The sequence below is a fragment of the Epinephelus moara genome, chromosome 14, assembly GCF_006386435.1.
Source record: "Epinephelus moara isolate mb chromosome 14, YSFRI_EMoa_1.0, whole genome shotgun sequence".
Lineage (NCBI taxonomy): Eukaryota > Metazoa > Chordata > Actinopteri > Perciformes > Serranidae > Epinephelus > Epinephelus moara.
This window is the reverse complement of record NC_065519.1, coordinates 22,234,300-22,255,379: the sequence shown is the minus strand read 5'-3', so window position 1 is coordinate 22,255,379 and position 21,080 is coordinate 22,234,300. Positions and strand designations below refer to the sequence as shown.

Sequence of the window (21,080 nt, the reverse complement as noted above, 5' to 3'; positions counted from 1 at the left end):
CCACCCTTCAAGTTCAAACTTCACGCAGGCTTGTTGTTAGCTAGCTAGTTAGCATAACCATTCACGACATCAAAATTTCACAACACTTTACAAAATCACAATAAACAGTTACAATATAGCCTACGTAACGCTCATATTACATTCTCTTTTTCCACTTTTATTTAATAATGAATAGAGAGACAAATTTACATTGCCTGCTTGGAATGTTGCCCATACAGCAGTCTGGCAATCACGTTGATGGCAACCATGGCAACCAGCCTTGGCATTCTGCTACAGCAACTCCACTTGGACAAACCACACGCAGAACTGTAATACTTCAACCGATAGTAATAATAAAGGGGATTTGTTATGTTTAGTTATAATTATGATGATTACATTATTTCGGATGGTGGTATGTGGTTGCCTATCGTAGAATAGCAATGAAAAAAAAAAACGTGTTTTTTTTGTTGTTGTTTTTCAGTTTAAGTTATGTATTGGGGGGGGGGACATTTTGGGCATATCTGAACATTGGGAGGGACGTGTCCCCCTCAATGTATATGGTGACTACTGCCCTGCTTGATGGAACTAAGTCATACTAATGTTAGCAATTTCACCTGTGCTTTTCCTACCATGACAAGACCCTGTTCTCAGACCACACTTACACTAGAAAAGTGCTCTCAGTAGAGTGCAGATCTCTGTCAGGTAGATGTCCAAGCTGATCGCGGCCACTCTAGACTGTTCCTGCATAGGCAACACAGCGCCTCTCAAAAGCATCCCAGAATTTAATTAACATAGCCTCGTCAGCTACAGCGTGTTGCACAGAGCAGATTGAGTTCTCCTGCTAACAGGCACTGCATGTGAAATATCGATACAATATAATTACGAAGATTAAATGTATTGTTAGTAACTACAACACAGCCACAAATCTTTGATCCATGTGTTCCATTTGATCGTTTGATCTGGACTTTAAACATATTAACTTTCTGTCTACGGCACAACAAAGTAGTTCATAGCAACAATAAACAATTAAAATAGGCCAAAAGAATCCATTTAAGGAGTGTGAGATGGATCGGCTGTTTAGCGCGGCTTCTGCAGTGATAAGGCGTTGCGCCAGTCTGTCGTGGTAAGAGGGGAGCTGGGCGAGAAGGTGAAGCTTTCAGTTTACTGATCCATCTACGTCCCAACCCTAGCTTATGGTCATGAGCTCTGGGTAGTGAGAGAGAATCAAGAGAATGATATCGCAGTTACAAGTGGCCGAAATGAGTTTCCTCTGTGGGGTAGCTGGGCTGAGCTCGGAGTAGAGCCGCTGCTCCTTCGCATCGAAAGGGGTCAGTTGAGGTGGTGGCATCTGATTAGGATTCCTCCTGGGTGCTTCCTGCTGGAGGTGTTTCGGGCATGTCCCATTGGTAGGTGGCTCCGGGGTAGACCCAGAACACGCTGGAGGGACATATCTCATCTGGCCTGGGAACGCCTTGAGGTCCTCCAGGAGGAGCTGGAAAGCGTTGCTGGGGAGAGGGATGTCTGGGGTGCTTTGCTCAGCCTGCTGCCCCCGCAACCCAGCCCTGGATAAATGGATGAAAATGGACGGATGGATGGATGGATGGATGGATGGATGGATGGATGGAGAATCCATTTAACTATGTAGCTTACTTACTTACGGTGGAAGCACAAATGTCAAGGAAAAATTGCAGAATCAACAAAAGCTGCAAGTCTACAAAATCTGGCAGATAAATCCTGCTGCTTCTAAAAACGCTCCCGCTGTGGAACTGTCCCTCCAACCTTCCTTGCAGTGAAGATAGCCTTAAGGATAACAAAAATGGGGCAACAGGAATGGATCATTTTAATGGATTATAACATATCGGGTATGGAGTTAATATGCAGATGCTCTGGTTCAAAATGAGACCAAACTTTTCTATTGATGTCTGTTTTTAAGCTACGACGAAAATGTGGCCTGTAACAGACGGTAAGGCATGTTTTTTTGTTTTTTTAGCCAAGACAATTGTAGAAAACTTGCGGCATCTAACGGCAGATTAAGAGGAGTGAGGAGTCAGCAGTCAGTGATGGTATAAAACAGCCATGAAAACAACTTTTTCATATATGAATCACCACAACCACAGGAGATCATGCACACAAAGTATATGACTAGTTGGTCCAGCAGTTTGTAAGACTGGCTGCAGGCAGACAGATACACACTCACTTACGCATGCACACAGTCATACAAACGCATGCATTATTTCACAATGTGCAAAATAATCATATTTGGAATTCAAGGAAAGTGAATATTGCATCCAAGATATTAGTAACAAGAATTTAACTTCTCTTTTCCCATGCAAGAGTTTTAACTGAAATTCAGTTCAAAACATCTGTAGGTATCACTTTCTAAAGCATGCTAACAAAATCTTTGAGTTTTTCAACTAATGGCTTTATTGATGGTTGATAAATTATGTTTAAATGCTTCATAACACTGTAATCCGGTAAAAGAGCTTTATTTTATTTTGATTTTAACTGGACCCCCAAATCTGCATTTGTGAGAGTAAACCGATGATTTAAAGAGCTGAGTGATAAGACTGAGCAGATTAAAACATATTACTGTCAAGAATTAATCGATTATATATTGACTAACTACTAATTAAGATGTAAACCTATAAGAGATATATTAATCGTCTAAGGGTGTTTTCATACTTGGTCCTTTTCAGCCCTCTAAGCGGACTCAGAGCAGTGGGTATATGTGAACACTCCAAGGGAACTCAGACCCCTCTGAAGTGAACCGAACTCAGTCCACCTCGGGAGTGTTGGTCTGAGTTCAGTTCGCTTCAAGTCAGTGTTGCGGTTCTCTTAACCTGTGCATTGTGAACACAAAGCGCTCCAGGTTTGCTTTGTTCTTTGCCATTTTATTTAGCCCTCTAGATCACATGCTAATATACTGGGACACCTGAAGAGACAGACAAAACCACGTCAGCCTGTGACGCTTGCAAGGACGCAGGAAGAGGAGTAGTTTGGTCCATGGAAGATACTGCATGTCTCCAGATGTGGAATGCAGAATACATCAAATGGCAACAGTCTACAGCGCAGACACACTAAAGTTTTCCTCCAATTTTAAGTTCATCTGAAAGTGAGGGGCTTCATAACTGCACTGCAGTGTCACATCAAAGTAAAAACAATACTGAGGCCCCACCAGAGCTGAAGTTGACCAGAAAGAGAACTGAGTCCTCTTTCAATGAACTGACAATGTGAACACAAACAGAACTGAGTCCCTTGTCTCTTGGTCCACTTTTTGGTCCACTTTAAGGGTGTTCACACTTGGTCCTTTTCAGCCCTCTAAGTGCACTCAGAGCGGTGACTTTTTTGCGCAAATGTAAACACTCGAAGAGAACTCAGACCCCTCTGAAGTGAGGGGTCTGAGTTCCAATGCGCGGTTCAGTTCATTTAACCTGTGCATTGTGCACAGAAAAAAGCCCCAGGTCCGCTTTGCCTTTTGCTTTTGTATTGTAGCCCTCCAAACTTGCCGTAGACAGATCACACGCTATTTCAGTGAGATGCATAATAACACAACAGAGCCACTGCCACAGGTAACGACAACACGGCCAGTGGACAAGGAGTACTTTGGTCTGACGATGAAACAACTGCATTCTTCTAGATATGGAACAAGGAAAACATCAAACTGCAACTGGACAAAGTCCTCTTTCATATGAACTGACAATGTGAACGCAAGAAGAACTGAGTATTCTTTCGGTTCAGTTCGGTTCATTTAAAAAGGACTAAATGTGAAATCACCCTTAGAGGGCAGAAAAGGACAAAGTGTGAAAACACTGTAACTCTCAGCAACAACTTATTTCCCAACAGTTTAAACTATTACAATACAATGTAATACAAGAAATAATCAGTTTCTCAAATGACCAGTTGTAAAACCTCAGCAAAGAAATACAGAGCAATAGGGAAGTACACTGCAATCAGAGAAGGAAAGAAAATCTGAGCCTCTTTCACAATCATCATTCAGCATCTCATGGAAGTGTCAAAGAAACCCCAATCTGGTGTTGATCTCTAACTGAATGTGTTAATATAGCATAATTTTACACAGGATGGAGAAATGTTCATGTCCAGCGATGGTGCGAAATCCTCATACAGGCTTACAAGCAATATGTGGACAGTAGGGGTGTAAATCACTGGTTTCAACATGATACATATCATCATTCTGGTTGACCAATTTTTCCACTGAATTGAAAAAACAAACTGCTGGTTTATTCACGAGTTAATGTTATCCTCATCATCTTTCTCTTGGCTGCTTGCCATCTGCTTACTGCAGTTTGACGGTGACAGAGACTTTCAAAATAAAAGTGTATCCTAAAGATGACAATATGGATCGATTTTTACACTTTGCATCGGTGATATTAGACTGTTGATCGCTGAATTGATATATAGATCTAGATTGATGGATTGTTACACCCCTAGTCAACAGTGTAATATTTTATATGTTTGAATGTAAAAATGAGCTGTATCACATCTGCTGACATTAACAGTGTATTATACCATACTTGTGACTGATATTTTACCAACTGTAATCCACACATACACACACAGGGATTGGCATCCTTCCTATTCAGAATTTCACTTCTCCTTTTTCATGCCAGACAGTTTTCACTAGAATTCGATTGTCATGAACTTACCGTTGATGAGCTAAGCAATGGTAGATTTAAGTGTCGACACAGGCTGGTTTCCAGACAAATCCTCTCTCTCACTAGGACTGCTCTCAGCTCTGCAGTCAGAATGGTAAAGGGAGAAATCACTGGTTGTAATTTTGAAGGTGGGTTCAGCTCACTGGTTTATGATGGGAACTTGCATGATGAGGAGCAACCTTCTTACCCCCAATCTAACCAAAACAGGCAACCAGGTAACGTAAATTAAAAGTTAACATTTGCACCAGTGGTTCCCGACCTTTTTTGTTAAGGGACCCCTTTTCTGTTATTAAGTAAACTGACGACCCCTGACTAATATCATCTGTCTGTATTATGTTTTTTTTAGTCTTATTTTTAACAATCATTAATAGCTACTTAATAGGCTTTGTCAGTGTCTTTGTCTCCCTGACGCTTGGCCATTATAATTCTTGTATATAGCTCTTGGGTATTTTTAACTATGTACTTTTCTAATGCAGGACGGGGCTGTGTAGAGTGAAGATTCTGTGAATATTTCCTGTGTTTAGATCTTCACTGTGCACTTTTGTCCACAGAAATGAATGAAATGCTGAGACTAGTTAGTGCTGATTGGTGTACTCACACTTTTCATTGTTATAAAGCCTCTATAATAAGTAAAGCATTGACATTAAAATGTAATTAGAATATGTACAATTTTGATATAGGCCTAAGTGCAGTGTTTGTTTAAAACAGTTTCTGGCTTTATGATACTGAGTCATCTTTTACCTGTCTAGTGTCGATGTATAGAAAATCACCTGGGAGACTTAACAGACCGGCTGCAGTGAACCTGGCGCTACTTGCTGCTGTTCTACTAATGGTTGATATCGGCCTGTGGGTTCACTGTAAGTTAATGTAACTGCGTGCTACTGCGTACTAACAGATTGATTATCTGTTCTTATCGAACTACTTCAGGAATGGTAGAAATTCATAGCAGAATGCAATATTTTTGTGCTTGTTAAATTGAATAAGCCTACGCATAAGTGCTGAATTATTTTGGAGTGCATTCACCTTCTGTAAATAGTCCAAAAGCTTTTTTTAGTTGAAGATTTTTTTTTCATTCTCCTGCTGATACTGTTTGGAAACTAAAAAAGGCAATTTTTTAGCTCTAGTGGTAAATTCTGTAGCCTCTGTAGCCTTTCAGTGGATTATCTCAGCACAGCAGAGCGTTAGTTCTGGAATAGACTACAAAGCCATTATGAGAGGTCACTGATAGTAATACCTCTGTCTTGTTTTTTTCTTTCCATGTGATTTCCATGTGGTTTGTTCATATTTGCATGACATTTACATCCTATCAGGGTGGCTTAGATATAAATAAGTCTTCGCTATGTGGATGAAATCAGTTAGAAACAGGGTAATGAGGAAAAAAAGAATACTTTGCTGCTCTAAAAATTTTTGTCTGCAACACTTACAGACAACAAACTCCCAAATACCAGACCTAATGATACAGAACGCATCAGCAACGAGTTGGCCAAACTCCAGGATACTTACAAGGCTGCAGTCGAATCATTAGACAGTGCCAAGAAGCAGCTGGACAGTGAGATGAGTCGTCAGATTCCAACAGACTGGGAGCTTGAACACCAGACAAGAAGAAGCACAAAGTATAAAGAGCAGCTTGTTACAAAGCCTGAGGATGCTGCAAAACTGAAATACCAAATAGAAATAATAAGTAAGACCTGTTTTACTATTATTGTATATATCATAAAAATGTTAATAGCATAATGATTTGTCTTTTTAATTTTATAGTTTATAGTTTTTAGTTTGTCATTCACTGTTATTTTTTTTGGCAACAGGCAATGGCTGCAAATACTGTCCACCAAGATGGATTTTGATGAACTCAGTGTGTTACTACTTCCCATTCGCTGAAAGTGACGGGGTCAAAACATGGCAAAAAGCGAGAGATTACTGCCAGATGTACGGAGGTGACCTTGCAGTCATAGACAGCAAAGACAAAGAGGTGGGATACTCAAAACTCATTTATATTTTGTTAGAACCCTGTGTGTGTAAAATTTTAACGTCTTTTGTTTGTTTTTATGTAAATATATATTTCGTATTTGTTAGAACGCAACTGTAAACCTCTTACTGGATAACAACAAATACCTCCCACACTCCACTATGGGCCACTGGATTGGACTGAAGAATTTCCCCAAAGAAGACACTTGGAGATGGGTGGATGGAAGAGCACTGGTTGAAGGGTAAGAGTTTAACATGTTGCATGCTGGAGTATTTGCAGGAAATGTTAGCATACTGTCCCACCCGTGGATCAGTTCCAGATTTATATATTTATTTAGGTATTTCTTACTTTGAGTTTGATATTCAGTGATCTATATTTATTTCTATTTTTTATTACTTTAACTGTTCCAAACTATTGTTAGTATATCAGCCTTGAAAATCCCCCATTGATCAACCTCTGCTCTCAACTGCATTTCCTTACAATAATGTAACTTTGGCAAACATAGAGGGTGACTTGCTGTGCAGAGAATTTAATCAAATAGGCCAAATGGGGGCTCTCTGACAGATGGTTTTAATCACTGATGTCAACATGTCCTGTCAAGTATGGTAGGAATTTACAACTCTTGTCCCCTGGAATAAATTATTTGAATAACAAAAAGATGCATAATGTGGAAACGAGGAAAGTACTGTGTCTCTGTAAAGTAACCTACCATCTGTTGCAGGTACTGGGGTGATGGAGAGCCAAACAGTAACAATCAAGGTGACTCTGACTGTGGAGTTGTACATACCAAAGAAAACTTCTTCAAGGCTTGGAAAGATGTTAGATGTGAACAAAAACAGAAATGGATTTGTGAAAAAGCCCCAAATTATACGACTTAACACTTTATGTTTACTGCATTTGCTCGCAAGCTCAACTTTTTCCATAAAGAGTTAAATTCACCTTGGAGACTTTCTGACATCTTCTGAATTTTTCTGTAATGATGAACAGTATCTTTACCAAATCAGAACCTTGATTATGTGCTTGCTACTGTTACACATATCTCTGTCTGCACAATTTAATAAACTGTTAACACTGTATTTAAATCCACCTACTTAACATTTCACAAGTGGTTTATAACACAATATAATGTAGTTGTTTGTAGCTGTAAGGACATTTTTACATATAGCACACTGATACAATACAGTATTAATTTGCCCTATGACGACATGCAGCATTTCATATTATTACCAACGTGTTTTACTACATTATCACTCATCATCTGTTTAAACACCAGCCTCCACTTATGGGCTTCCACAGGAGGGGTTATAGTTTTGGTTTATTAGTGTAAAAGGCTGAAAATGGGGACTACAAATTTATTATCATAATCAATGTTGTTGTAATTACTCTTGTTATTACTATTATCATTATTGTTATCATCATCATTAGTTCTATTATTATAACCAATTGTATCATTATGATTATTGTCATTATCATTGTCATTAACACTTTTATCAATTGCATATACCAACACTACTTCTACCGTCATTTCAGCTCTTGATACAAGGATGTTATAGTATGCTATTATTATTATTATTTTTTCAATAGATCATGATAGAACACGTCTTGTTCTACTTGCTATATATTGTTGTAATTCTAAAGTTGAAATTAATGTTCTGTGTTGGAAAAAAGAAAGTGAAAAATACAAAAAAACATTATATTCTGTGTTGGTACAAAATAAAAATGAAATAAATACACCACAGTGTCTCCATGGTGAAGGCATATATAACCTAATAATGATAGGGATACAAATAACCTAATTGTGATGCAGGCTGCAAAATCTGATGCAGAGGGGGAGGGAATATCACTTACTTGGTGGAGGTCTGCACTCTCTGAGTGCTTTTCTAGTTATTATTACTATTATTATTTTTATTATTATTACTGTAAATTATATTTTAAACCCATGAGAGACATGAGAGCCGTATCAATCTTATCATCTAACTCTCGGCAAGAACGAATCTTCCAAAAGGTCAAACTATTCCTTTAAAAGATGTACAGCTTCTTTAACGGCTAGTTTTAAAATGTCAGCAAAGAAATGTAGAATAAAGTACACTGCAATCACAGGGAAAAAATCTCAGCCGTTTGAACTCTTTCATAATCATGACTCAGCATCTCATGAAAGTGGTAAAAAATAACATCATTCTGAGGTTTGTCGATGACTGAATGTGCTGATATAGCATTATATTACACAGTAAGGAGAAATGTTGTACGCATGATGGTGCAAAATCTGCATACAGGCTTACAAGCAGAGTGTCAACAGTGTAATATTGTATATATTTGAATGTAAAAAGGAGCTGTATCACATCTGCTGACATTTACAGTGTATTATACCACACTTAAAACATCATTTAAATCAGAGGTTAAGCTATACAACTATCCTTTTGACTGATATTTTACCAACTGTGATCCACACATACACACAAAGGCAGTAGCATCCAGACCAGGGTCCAAACACACACACACACACACACACATGCGCCTTATCACTGGTATAAGCAGCAGGCAAACAGGTCAATAGGCACTACTTGCACCACTACAACGAAGAACTCACAGTCACAGTCAGAATCAGGGGAGGAAATGTCGTTTGAACAAAGTACTTCTCAAGATTTCAGCACAGATGGGCACTCTTATCATCAAACATCTGGACAAGGTACGACTAACTTACAACCACTAAAAATAATTGAATCTACAGTTTCTGACTGTCCTACTTCTTTACTCTTTTCTCTTTCAATCAGACTCAGTGTAACCTCAGTTCAGATATGATCTTAAAAACATATTCTGAGGTTTTAAAATTCTAAATATAATGATTTTAACTCTGTGTTCATTTCAGTCGATTTATCTGTAACCTTTTAGTCCCCATGATATTACTCTTAGTTTTATAAGGAGGGTCTTACTTAAGATAAAATATACTATTAAGATTTTAACTCAGAGGAACTTCATCAAGGCCTGTTTACAGAGCGAGGTGGATGTGCGCTGCCAAACCACCGACTGGTTATAATCAGTCTGGGCACGCTGAATGCTGTTCTGCTGATTGCTGCTGTTGTCATCGGGATTTTTTGTAAGTATGAGAGTTCACAGAAAACTGCTGATTGTTATTGTTTTGTGTACAATTCATCTTCTGTAGAATTTGTGTCAGATAGCTGAGACATTACACAATACCGAAGTGTCTATGTGTATTCTCATTTACTTTCTCAAGTGAATACCTTGTTGGTATGTACTGATGTATTAGTGGAACATCAGTAACGGCCCGCATTCACCTTGTTGACTGCCATTAGCCTATCGTCACATAAAATGACATCCACTGGATGCAGTGGCTGTTTATCTGTTCTGTCACATCAATTATATGCTGGCTATATGTTGTGTGAATTATTTGCGTTAATCTGACTCTGACATCAGTAGCTAGCATACCCAGCTGCTGATTCAGGGAAGAAGCCACTGGCTGGACCGGACACTATCTATCTAGCTATAGATTTTCTATTTTCCCGTTCGGTTTCAGTGAGCAGCTCTTAAACTCTACTCTTTGGGTAAGGGTGATCTTTTTCTTTTTCTCATTAATAATCCTAAGAGGAAGTGAGCTGACAAGCATAAACACAAAACAAAAAAACACTGGCATCAGCATCGGCTAATGGCCCAGAATTTCCCTAATATCTTGTGTCGGTTAATATGCTGTATAGGTATGTATCTAGTGGTCATTTCACAGCAATTTTTTGAAGCAGGAGTATCCATCACACTCACTGAGACAGATTTGATGTGCATCACAATATGCAATGAATGATCTGAAGCACCTACACACACTTTCAAGCAGCAAATGGATTCATGTGATTAGATTCAGCCCTGCTGCAAAGCAATACAATTTGGTAAGACACCATTGGGTAATGATTATTTTTGTATTATCTATATTACTAATGAGTCTGCCAAATATATAATCAGAGTTCCGACACATGTCTATGAACAAAATGTAATTTTTTTCCCATGACTTTTGAAGGACCAGTATGAAATTCCCATCGCCATTTATGTGTAACACAAACACCGCTCCATCTCAAAAATGTAGTACAATTAGAACGTAGTGGTGGGGTATGGCATAGATATGGAAAACTTGGGATTCATGAACCTAAATCACTCTTTTACAACATGAATTTTTCTCTTAATCAAACATGAAATTCAAACTCTATTTAAAAGTAATTCAAGCTGGCACACATACATGAAGGGAGAGACAGAACGCGGAGACGAAAAGAAGAAACGTACGTGATGGTAAATAAAACGTTGTCACGCATCATCATACTATACCTATTTTACATCGACAGCTACAGAAAATAAATTTGCTGTTATGTTACATTATGTGGAAGGTTATCCCAAGAAGATTACTCTAACACTCATTATACACAACAAAATCCCATGACTTTTCCAACACTTAGCGGGATGTCCCAGGCCTGGAAAACAGGATTGTGAAATTCCATGACTTTTTATGGTTTTTCATGACTGTGGGAACTGTGTATAATTTGTCAATTAATTGACTGATATTTTGCTCTGTAAACTGTCACAAAATAGAGAAAGATTACCATCATATGTTCCTGGAGACCAAAGTAACACCTTCAAGCAGTCAGAACCACAGTAGTGGACCAACCACCAGACCAACATTGCCTCTGTAATGCTGCCAGTGTGAAATACAACAAAAAACAACCTTGACTTTACACACCGGTTTTGCCACAGCTACTCCTTCTCTTTGTTATAACGGGTTTTTATGCTTTAGGTGCCAAAGGCAGTTACCTTCAGGCTCCCAATTCAGCTGCTAGACCCCTAATTCTTGAAATGAACCATCTCCGCAACCACAGTGACATCATCAGGGCAAAACTGGAGGCCCAGGCAGCATTAGCAAGAGAGCGCAGCAGCCATGCGAAACTAAAGCTGCAGGTGAAGCAGACGATGACCCTCACTGACAACCTTCAGAGACAGATTGAGGCACTAAATACAGAGAAGAAAAACCTGCACTCAAATAAAACTGCTTTAGGTAAGACAAACTTCAACCTGTCTTCTGTGGCAAACGGTCCTGTACATAACATTTGATTTCACAATTCATGTATTTGTTATGTATCACAGAGATTTATATAGAATATTACAAAACCAATCTCCTGCCTCAACAGAGCAATCCTGCGGCAGATGCCCACAAGGATGGCGTCTTCTTAAATCATCCTGCTATTTTTATTCTCATCATGAGACCAACCCCAAAAAGAACTGGCCGGATAGCAGAAAAAACTGTATCAGTCAAGGGGGTGACCTGCTTGTGATCAATAACCTGGAGGAGCAGGTGGGTTTCCATCTCTGAAATGAAAGAAAAAATAGCTCTAGCTTCATGGGAATCATAGATCTGTGTTTTATTTTCTCAGTAAATGCTCATTTAATTTTATATCTATTCTTTGTTTAAAAGTCCCATGAAGTTCATGCAGGGCTCTGTTTAGTATGTAGAAAAAAAATTTCATATTCATTCATTTGCTCAGTGTAGGAAGCTAAATGAGAGATACAGAGAGAGAGAGAAAAAAAAGTTTTTCAGGGTCTTTAAAGTCCATTTGATCAAACAGTTCATGTATATGACTTCAAACTTGAAATGTGAATTAAGGTATTAAATGTCTGCTTTCTTACAGCAACTCATGATTGACAACTTTCCAAAGGTGGGAGGCAGTGGTTCGTGGTGGGAGAATGGATTTTGGATTGGCCTCACCGATGTGGCGACAGCGGGAACATGGGTCTGGGTTAACAATGTGACTGAGGTGGAAACAATGTAAGCATCTCGTAGTGTCAACACTTCCTTTCGATTTCTATCATTTCGTGACAATATCATCATGACAAACAAATACAGTGAAGTTTAATTCTACTCTAAATGATTTTGATTTCCTCAAGGTACTGGAAGATTGGACAGCCTACCCGTGCTGGACTTCAGAGTGGGAACTGTGCTGCTTTTTATTCCTATACTGATAACAGGGGCGCCTGGTATAACGGAAACTGCGAGGACCATCGATATAACTGGATATGTGAGATGGAGCCAAGACAAACATGAAACTTCTTAACTGGAAATCAAGAAACCTGGACAAATATTTTGTGTCCATGCAAAATATTTTAAATACCGTAAAACTTCAATTAAACGCCCTGTCCCTTTTACTAGCCCGGTGTGACTACACATTCTGACAAATAAAGGTCTATTTCAATTAGACGCCTGGTCTGGTTGCCAAGCAGTTCATTTTTTTAATAGAGGTTCTTCAGATGTATAAAAGGGGGTTGTTGGCCACCTCATATAATGTGTCCATTCCTTGATTACCCTGTAAGTTATTGATATTCCTTTAGTCTGTAATGGTTCTCAGCTCAAAACAATTAAAAGGCGTTTTCATAAAAATCAATCCAAGTTGTTTTAACAGGATAAAGTGGTGTTGTGTCAGTATGCCGGGGGCCGTAATCCTCAAGTGCCATAACTCACTCTCTCTCTGATGCGCTGTCAGTCGGAGCTGGATCAAATGAATGATTCATAATTGATATATTATCTGCAGCCTAATTTTTAAACAAGTAATATTCATACTGGTTTAAATAAACAATTTGATTGTACTTCCAGATCTTTGCTGCGCAACAATTTGTGTGAAAGGAATTGAAGGCCTGTCCCATATAGACACCTGTCCCAAATACAGGCCTGTTGATTTCAGTGATTTAAACAAATAATAGCTACTGATTAAAGTTTTACATTAAACCATCTGCAGCTTGATACATTAGTATCCATGTTGAATGTGATGGAAGTGCGCTTGGCTTTGAAGCCAATTTACATAGTGGCCAAACAGTGCAATGATATCATTACATGATGCCCTGGGGCCCAAAAAAACGTTTTCCCATAAACTTACATGGCGAAAGAGACGTCTGTAAATCAGTGCATGCATTATTTTCTGGCATCATCTCCACAAAAAAAGTATTTGCACTGTCAGGATTTGATCCATTTGGTTTGATAACAACACTACAAGTGTAGTCGAGCCGCACGATTGAATTACTTTATCCCTATTCAAGTAAGCTGCTGGAAGTGGACAGCTCAGCTGGCAGAAGTCTCCAGTGTGCCTGATCTATGGGCCACATGGTGAGAAAGCAGTGCCGATCATTCAGGTAATTTTATATGTGGCAATTGAACTTTTTGGCTTTATGCGCTACTGAGCAACTTTGAGGCCCCAGCTCCAACACTGTATCCCATTCTCTACACTCAAATACACCACAGACTGTATAGAGTAAAAGATGCAGTTACTTTAACGTCACACATTGGTTCGTCAACTCACATTTTGAAGGCTAAAGTGCAGCTTTTCGGCTGTTGCCGTCTTGTGTTTTTGTAGCCAGAAGTGATCAAATTTAAACGAAAGGGAGGAGCTGTGGATAAGCAAGGGGTGGATCTGACACATAGACTTTAGCGACACCTCACACAGCCTGTCACTCACGTGGACCAACCATTAAATATGTGTAACTTTAAGCCTTCATAAAATCTAAACGAGTGAGTTATTTAAAAATTCAAACCCATACAGTTGTCATGAATGTCGAAATAAGCTATAGACATCAAAACTGTTTTTTGTACCAGGCTTTATTTCTGCCGTACAGTTGGGCACTTAAACATGTGTGTCTATAGAGTGCCCCAGGGACGACATTTTTCTGTAGGCTGACGCAGAAGTTAGCATCAAACTGGTTCCCTTCGTCAAAAAGCCTGTGGGATGTGTTTATGATGTTTACGATACTTTACACGTTTTGTTCAGTAAGGTAATCTTCACAAATGAACATTACTTTCATAATTACTGAAGCCTAAATGCAATCACTTGAAGTAAAAAGCTAAAGTTAGGCTATAAAGAAATACACTACGGTCGCATGACTTTGACATCACCACCACAACAAGACTGTAAAGCCAGATTTGGTGCAGCTCGGCGTGATGACATTTCGTAGTCTCATTTAGCTACTTGTTAGCAACCGCCTTTTTTGAGACACACAGAAGCTTTAATGTTCATGAGTGGGGTATTTAGTGATGTATTTTATGTCGTAGAACAAAACGTGAAAGTCTTTTAAGCTTGTGTTAACCACAGACCTGATTTCAGGCATCTAACCAAGAACCCGTTGACTTTAAGACGAAGGAAGTGTGAGTGGTAAAATGCTTACTCATTTCCAGGTTTTAGGATTCATTCCTGGGACACTATGGGGACTGACTCTTCGATGAACTACACTTTTTGGCACCTCCGCATTGGCTTCATTTGTCAGCCCCAGAGGTTGATGCTTGGTTTACGCCTCTTCAGATATCTGTGTAAAGTACTAGCATACAGTAGTTGCTCTGCAGCAGACGATGTATTTTTCCCCTGTTATGTAAGCAGATAAAATTACTATTCAAGGTGCAAAAATGCCAAAAATCTCTGTAACACTGCTCACGACACGTCTGCTCATAGTACCATTTTATTTACTTGTTGACCCCGCTCTAAGTCCTTAACTATGACTGAATAACCAACTTAATGTAGCACAATATTTCCAGTTGTACGTAGAAGAAAATATCTGTCATGTAATGACTGAATGAAATCAATAAAATAAACAGTGTCACCTATCTCAGAGAGCTTGAATGTCAGAATAAATTAGAAATCATTCTGTGATTAGAAAATGGCACTGCTCTTCAAATTACCTGCACCCCCTGTAAATATTTAACAAATGAACTTGATTTTTTGTTTGTAATGTGACACACAGGGCAATGTCCTTACAAATAATCTCTCCTGGACATTCACGTCAGACTGGTCTCACTTCACAGTCAACATGGAGGACAGAGAAAATTCAGGTGGCACTTCTGACGGTCCATACAGAAAACTGACTTATTCAGAGGACTTTGGCGGAGATGAGCGCACTCTTTTCTCAAACCTAGAAAAGCACCAAGGTATAGTTAATGAGAAGTGATTAAATGACTGCACACCTCAACAACAACCTGTTAATGTATAATCTGCTATTTGATACTGGAATCAGATGCTGATATAGGATTAGAAATACATTACTGTGGAAATTTCTGCCATATTCTAAGCATGTATCCTTGTTTTGCTAAAAGTTATTAAGTGAATATTTTGAATCACTATAAAGATCATTCATTGATTATTATCAGCTTCACAAACTACAGATAGCAAACAAGTTAAGATAAAACACTACATAAAGTATATAATTTATTTAGGTTCTTCCTTTACCTTTGTCAACCATCTGTATATTATTTAGATAAAATTTAACTATACTGTGACAGTTTATGGCGCTGCTAATGATCCACCACTTCTTTGTGTAGTGTCCATGTCCATGGTGAGACCCGATTTCAGTTTGAATCATTACAGACTGCTCACAGTGAGCCTGGCAGTGCTCGCTGTCATTCTACTTGTGGTTGACATCGGCCTGGGAGTCTACTGTAAGTCACTGTTCACCCGCTCCTAGATTTACAATATTGTCAAAATGTTGTGGTGTTAGTGACATCTCATTCACAATTCACCAGTAGTGGTAACAGCACTCTTTAACTTAGGTAAAAGTAGGAATAATGTAAAAAAAACAAAAAACCTCTGTTACAAGTAAGAGTCCTGCATTCAAAATCTTAATCAAGTACAAAAGTATTAACATCAAGATATACCTAAACTTGGGGCTGAAATATCATTGTGCCATTATTTTTTATAGATATTGTGATTGCGGTATAAGTAGCAATTTTAGTGGGAATGGTAATTAAAGGATGATGATGCATGTTAACTTATGACTGGAATATGATTTGTAGGCATCTCTGTGGCACCACAATGCATAATTTATAATGCTTGTGACATACTTTACTTTTATCCGAAACCTGCAGCTTCTACTATTTGGATAGTGTACTTGGCCATATTGCAATTTCAATAACATTTCATGTAGCCTTATTGTGCAGCCTAAAGAACCAAAAGTAATACTCTTATGGTCCATTTAAAAATAAAGTATATTACTGGATTATAATTACTGACACATGCATTTGTTGATCACTTACATGCTGCAGCTGGTAAAGGTGGAGCTAATTTCAATTAGGCTACTTTATATAGCCTGCTGCTGGGTACCTAAATCTATATATCATAATAATTATGAGTAGATTTATATTTTGTATTATTAATCAGAACCTTAAAACTAACTACTAGAAATTCAGCCGAAATAAAACCCCAATTTTTCATAAACATACAGCCAAAAGAAATCAGCATAGATAGAGGCCATCTTACTGAAAAGTAACGTTACATTCCTTCTGTCTTCATATACAGGACAGTAAAACAAGAGGTGAACCTCATTCTCAACTAAATTACACAACAAATAAATTCTGTCCTTCTCTGGGGTGGCATATTTGCCTCCAGACTTTATTGGAGTAACGTTAGAAGTAGGCCTATAAAGTTGTATAAAATGGAAACGTTGCTCAATTAAAGTACGTAAAAGTATCTCAAAACGGTAACGTTACTCAAATACAGTTCTTCAATACATGAAACAACACTTTGTGTCAGTTAACACCACTGCAACTCATTAAATTAAGACTGTTTCAACCTTCGACTTCAGAGGTGAAAGTAAGGTTAATCTTCAAGTAACAAAAGGAGAGTCAACAAAAGAGGTACAGCTATTAACAGTTTGACTTTTACTCACTTACAGTTTTCAGTGAAGACGCTCTGGTAAATCCACTGTTTGTTAGCTAACCGTTAGCCGCCCGGCACTGAACAGCGGACGTTAGCAACTAGCTAGCTAGATATTTCCCTCAGAGGAGCTGATGGAGACCAAAACAAAGCTACAAAGTGAATATTGGACTTACATTCAATAACTGTCATGTCCACACTAAGATAAATATAGGTTATAAAGTCGCTTCATGGTGTTTGTAAAACAAAAAGAACAAAATTACAAACCATATACTGCAATAATGCTAGTAATATGTCCATATACCAACATATATCAGTTTGTTACTATGGAAACAGTAGTATTACCAGTATTAGTATTATTTCCAGGTATAATAAAATGGCATAAAATTAAATTCCCATAAATGATGAAGAATCATATTGATTTTTTTTTTTACATCACATATACAATGGAATAAAATTAAATAGCATGGATATATGATTTCAGCATAATATACAGTATGACATTAAGTGTATCATTTAACTACAATGAATGATCAGATGTGGTTTTATTTCGTAGCAGAGTCAATTTTAAATGTTATCTTAGCTTCACTACCTTTACCATAAAAGGACAAATGGTAGAGCATGTTTATAATTTTTTGTTTTTACCTTTATTAAAATTACATAAATATGTTTAGCAAGACCTCTGAAACCGTAACATGTAAATAAAAATATGCCTACTTTTGAAATAGCCCTCATGTCTGGAGTTAATATTTTTTGTTACTAACTTCCTATAGGAGGCAAACCGCAAAGACACAGCGACATCTACTGGATTATTTTAGCATAGCATATCTGCAGCCAATGATAGAGGCCAAAGGCCTCCATACATACAGCTTACATGCATGCTATCATGATAAAATACTATTAATTTAACCTTTCTGTAGCTGTATGTGTAAAGTTAATGCTTGACTAACATCAAGTGTGAGAGTGAAAAGATAAAAAAATTAAGTCAGATAACTGATAAATGTATTTATGAAAATGTTATGCCTGTGCACCAATAATTTTAACATAGAAATGTTTTACTTTTAACTTTGTTCTGCTCTTACTCCTGTGCTCGTTTGACTCGTTAATTAATTGTACATGGACTGTAAAAAGTGAAAAAAGAAACTTAAACTGAGACTACAGAACTTGAGTAACACGATGTCTTGAACACTTACAGATAACAAACTTACTGGTGGGCAATCTGCAGTAATGGACATCAGCAGAGAGGTGGCCAAATTGCAGGCTGCGTACAACACTGCAATTCAAAGCAGGGATGATGCCAAGAAAGAGTTGGCAAGAGAGATCAGTGAGCAGCAAATTACTAAGTGGGAGTTTGAACATGAGCATAAAAGAAGCAAAACCTACGAAAAGCAGGCTGACAAACTTCAAATGGACATTGCAGCGTTGAAATCCCACATGCCAATGCTTAGTGAGAGCTTTTTCCCTTTTTTTTTTTTTAAATATTGTGTTTGCAAGGTATAAATACATCATTATTGTGACCCAACCACAACATACCATGTTTCCATTTTCTTTGGCAACAGAGCAGGGCTGCAGACACTGCCTACCAGGATGGACTTTCATGAATTCACTGTGTTACTACTTCCCTTTCTCTGAGGACATTTCACGCAGACCATGGCAGGAAGCCAGAAATTTTTGCACAAAACAAGGAGGCAACTTGGCAGTGATAGACAGCAGAGAAAAACATGTAAGACTCAATGTTTAGTCATCACATTGATATGCTGTAATTCCCTTTTATAACACTTTAGATTTTATTTCTGCGCAGTAAAAGTCTGTGCTACATAGAACTCAACAAGACAAGTTAACTTACTGTACGTACGTTTCTGTGTGTACATTTCCGGTGGTGGTAGCTGGCAGTTACCAACTTGATAAATAATTATCACGATGCTACAAGACCCATAAGCCAGACTGGTTTCTGGATCGGACTGAGAGATGTGCAGGAGGAAGGGAATTGGAGATGGCTGGATGGAACAAGACTGGCTCAGGGGTAACAGCTTCATTCGTGTACATACCAGAAAAATGCAACTGACAACACATAAGAGTGAAATACTGTGATTGTAAGAATTGTTGTGATAGCACATTCACATACTTAGTGCTGTGGCTATCATACATTTGTAATACCACTCTTCAAAATTGTAATCAATCATCATTTTAAACATAAAGTGGCAGAGCAGTTATTATAGCTCAACAACCTATCATTTGTTTCAGATACTGGAATGATGGAGAGCCCAACAACCAGGGTAATGAGGACTGTGCAGCAGCATATCCCAGAAGCAACCCCTTTAAGTCCTGGAATGATGCTCCATGCAATTATGACCTGAAATGGATTTGCGAAATGACACCAAGATCTGCAGGTTAATGTGATTTTTTTTTTTTTTTAAATCACATTAAATTTTCAGTTAATTTTTTGAATGCAGAATTAACTCCACCTTAGAGACTTTTACACATCTTCTGAATCTTTTTATTGTCATGTCAACATTTGTTGAGACTACAAAATGGCAGGGAAGGTCCAAGTACAAAAAATACATCTGATTTCTGAAATGAACTATAAAATGTAAGTTAACAATTTAACTGTCATAAATAGTTTTTTTTAAACTTTACTATGTACATATGGATTATTACTATACAGTCCTGTACACTAGGTTAACAGTTTATCAAGAAAACACCCACCTTCACATAAGCTGCACGTACCTACAAGTCACATGTTGCGTGACAAAGCAGCATTTAGAGCGTCACCTAGGGCTGAGTTGTTAAATGAAGCTTGCAAATGACACAAATATTTGTCATCACACAGACTTTAAAAACCTGCTGGCGATAGGCAGTTTGGTTCTGGCAATTCCCAAACAGCTGTTTTGTTGGTCTTTTCACACCCTGCTGTTGCAAGGATTTACTAAGAATGATGTGAAAACCTAAGAACTACCAGTGACCACAGATTCTGCAAGTAAAAAGCTTGTGGATCAAAGGGCTCGTAGGAAAATGGTCAGAAAAGTGCAAATGAATAGACATACTATAATGAGGCCAGTCACATCCATATCATTTAACGCTGGTGTGCAGAATTTTATATCCTCCTGAGACCCTGTGTCCTCATTTGAGGATGTCACATTTTGGATTTACTCGACCTTATACTTTATTCTACTTAACTTGGACCCGTTGTCCTCGTTCGCTGACAATTTTTGTGTCATCTAGTGGCAGTAAGAGCACAATACACTAATCCATGTGCAAACAAGATAGCAGCCATCTCTGCCAAGTCAGTCTGCAGCCAATCCCGACACAAAAGTGGACAAGATCCAAAACCTGATCACACTGTATGGTTGAAACTTGTTTAATTATTATTAATAATGTGTGTAGTTTGACATGGCAACAAATTTGACCAATTTTAGTGACATTAACAAGCTAAAAGGCTGTTAATTAGGAAGTACTTGTTTGAAGACATTAGGATTTAATTATCATTGACAGTGTTTAGTTTTTTATACTAATTAGGTCCTACTGATCCTAAATAGTTAGGAGAAATTAAAAATGCATACCAAACAAAAGTTTGGGTCTCAGGAGGATATGAAAATGCAACACAGAGAGCTACCTACAATAGAATTCAACAACACTAGTGTACCTGATAAACTGTCAATCTAGTGACTACACACCATTTGATAAATAAACATCAACCAAACCCTATGTCCATTCTTTGACATCCATGTCTGACTAAAGTGACATTCGTAGTAACTTTTGTTCTGAAGCCTGATGGTGATAACTGCAGCCCAACAA

General features: G+C 38.1%; 3 protein-coding genes across 4 annotated transcripts; all 3 read left to right on the top strand.

Moving 5' to 3' along the window:
• Positions 1-4,731: 4,731 nt before the first annotated feature.
• LOC126401155 (C-type lectin domain family 4 member M-like) lies at positions 4,732-7,694 on the top strand. The gene is made up of 6 exons (XM_050062261.1): positions 4,732-4,867; positions 5,402-5,509; positions 6,079-6,333; positions 6,458-6,621; positions 6,726-6,859; positions 7,340-7,694. The coding sequence occupies exons 1-6, from the start codon at positions 4,744-4,746 to the stop codon at positions 7,494-7,496; spliced, it is 942 nt and encodes a 313-aa protein (XP_049918218.1). The 5' UTR covers positions 4,732-4,743; the 3' UTR covers positions 7,497-7,694.
• Positions 7,695-9,138: 1,444 nt separating this feature from the next.
• On the top strand, positions 9,139-12,859 carry LOC126401157 (CD209 antigen-like protein E). 2 transcript variants are annotated; one of them, XM_050062264.1, is made up of 6 exons: positions 9,139-9,304; positions 9,611-9,712; positions 11,405-11,662; positions 11,796-11,959; positions 12,294-12,430; positions 12,550-12,859. In XM_050062264.1, exons 1-6 carry the CDS (start codon positions 9,232-9,234, stop codon positions 12,704-12,706), a joined length of 891 nt encoding a protein of 296 aa, XP_049918221.1. In that variant the 5' UTR covers positions 9,139-9,231; the 3' UTR covers positions 12,707-12,859. The 2 variants fall into 2 exon arrangements, with proteins under 2 accessions (XP_049918221.1, XP_049918220.1); XM_050062263.1 differs by having other exon boundaries at positions 9,148-9,304; positions 9,599-9,712.
• Positions 12,860-15,406: 2,547 nt separating this feature from the next.
• Positions 15,407-20,990, top strand: LOC126401156 (CD209 antigen-like). Its single transcript, XM_050062262.1, has 6 exons — positions 15,407-15,565; positions 15,956-16,072; positions 18,481-18,732; positions 18,845-19,008; positions 19,172-19,308; positions 19,530-20,990. Exons 1-6 carry the CDS (start codon positions 15,448-15,450, stop codon positions 19,678-19,680), a joined length of 939 nt encoding a protein of 312 aa, XP_049918219.1. The 5' UTR covers positions 15,407-15,447; the 3' UTR covers positions 19,681-20,990.
• Positions 20,991-21,080: the final 90 nt, after the last annotated feature.

Excerpts from the sequence above, each read along its gene's own strand:
- LOC126401155 (XM_050062261.1), top strand. The coding sequence starts at position 4,744 with ATGGTAAAGGGAGAAATCACTGGTTGTAATTTTGAAGGTGGGTTCAGC. Across the intron at positions 6,622-6,725 it reads TAGACAGCAAAGACAAAGAG|AACGCAACTGTAAACCTCTT; the intron begins GTGGGATACTCA and ends CGTATTTGTTAG. Across the intron at positions 6,860-7,339 it reads GGAAGAGCACTGGTTGAAGG|GTACTGGGGTGATGGAGAGC; the intron begins GTAAGAGTTTAA and ends CATCTGTTGCAG.
- LOC126401157 (XM_050062263.1), top strand. The coding sequence starts at position 9,232 with ATGTCGTTTGAACAAAGTACTTCTCAAGATTTCAGCACAGATGGGCAC. Across the intron at positions 9,713-11,404 it reads TGTTGTCATCGGGATTTTTT|GTGCCAAAGGCAGTTACCTT; the intron begins GTAAGTATGAGA and ends TTTATGCTTTAG. Across the intron at positions 12,431-12,549 it reads GTGACTGAGGTGGAAACAAT|GTACTGGAAGATTGGACAGC; the intron begins GTAAGCATCTCG and ends GATTTCCTCAAG.
- LOC126401156 (XM_050062262.1), top strand. The coding sequence starts at position 15,448 with ATGGAGGACAGAGAAAATTCAGGTGGCACTTCTGACGGTCCATACAGA. Across the intron at positions 15,566-15,955 it reads AAACCTAGAAAAGCACCAAG|TGTCCATGTCCATGGTGAGA; the intron begins GTATAGTTAATG and ends TTCTTTGTGTAG. Across the intron at positions 16,073-18,480 it reads CATCGGCCTGGGAGTCTACT|ATAACAAACTTACTGGTGGG; the intron begins GTAAGTCACTGT and ends GAACACTTACAG.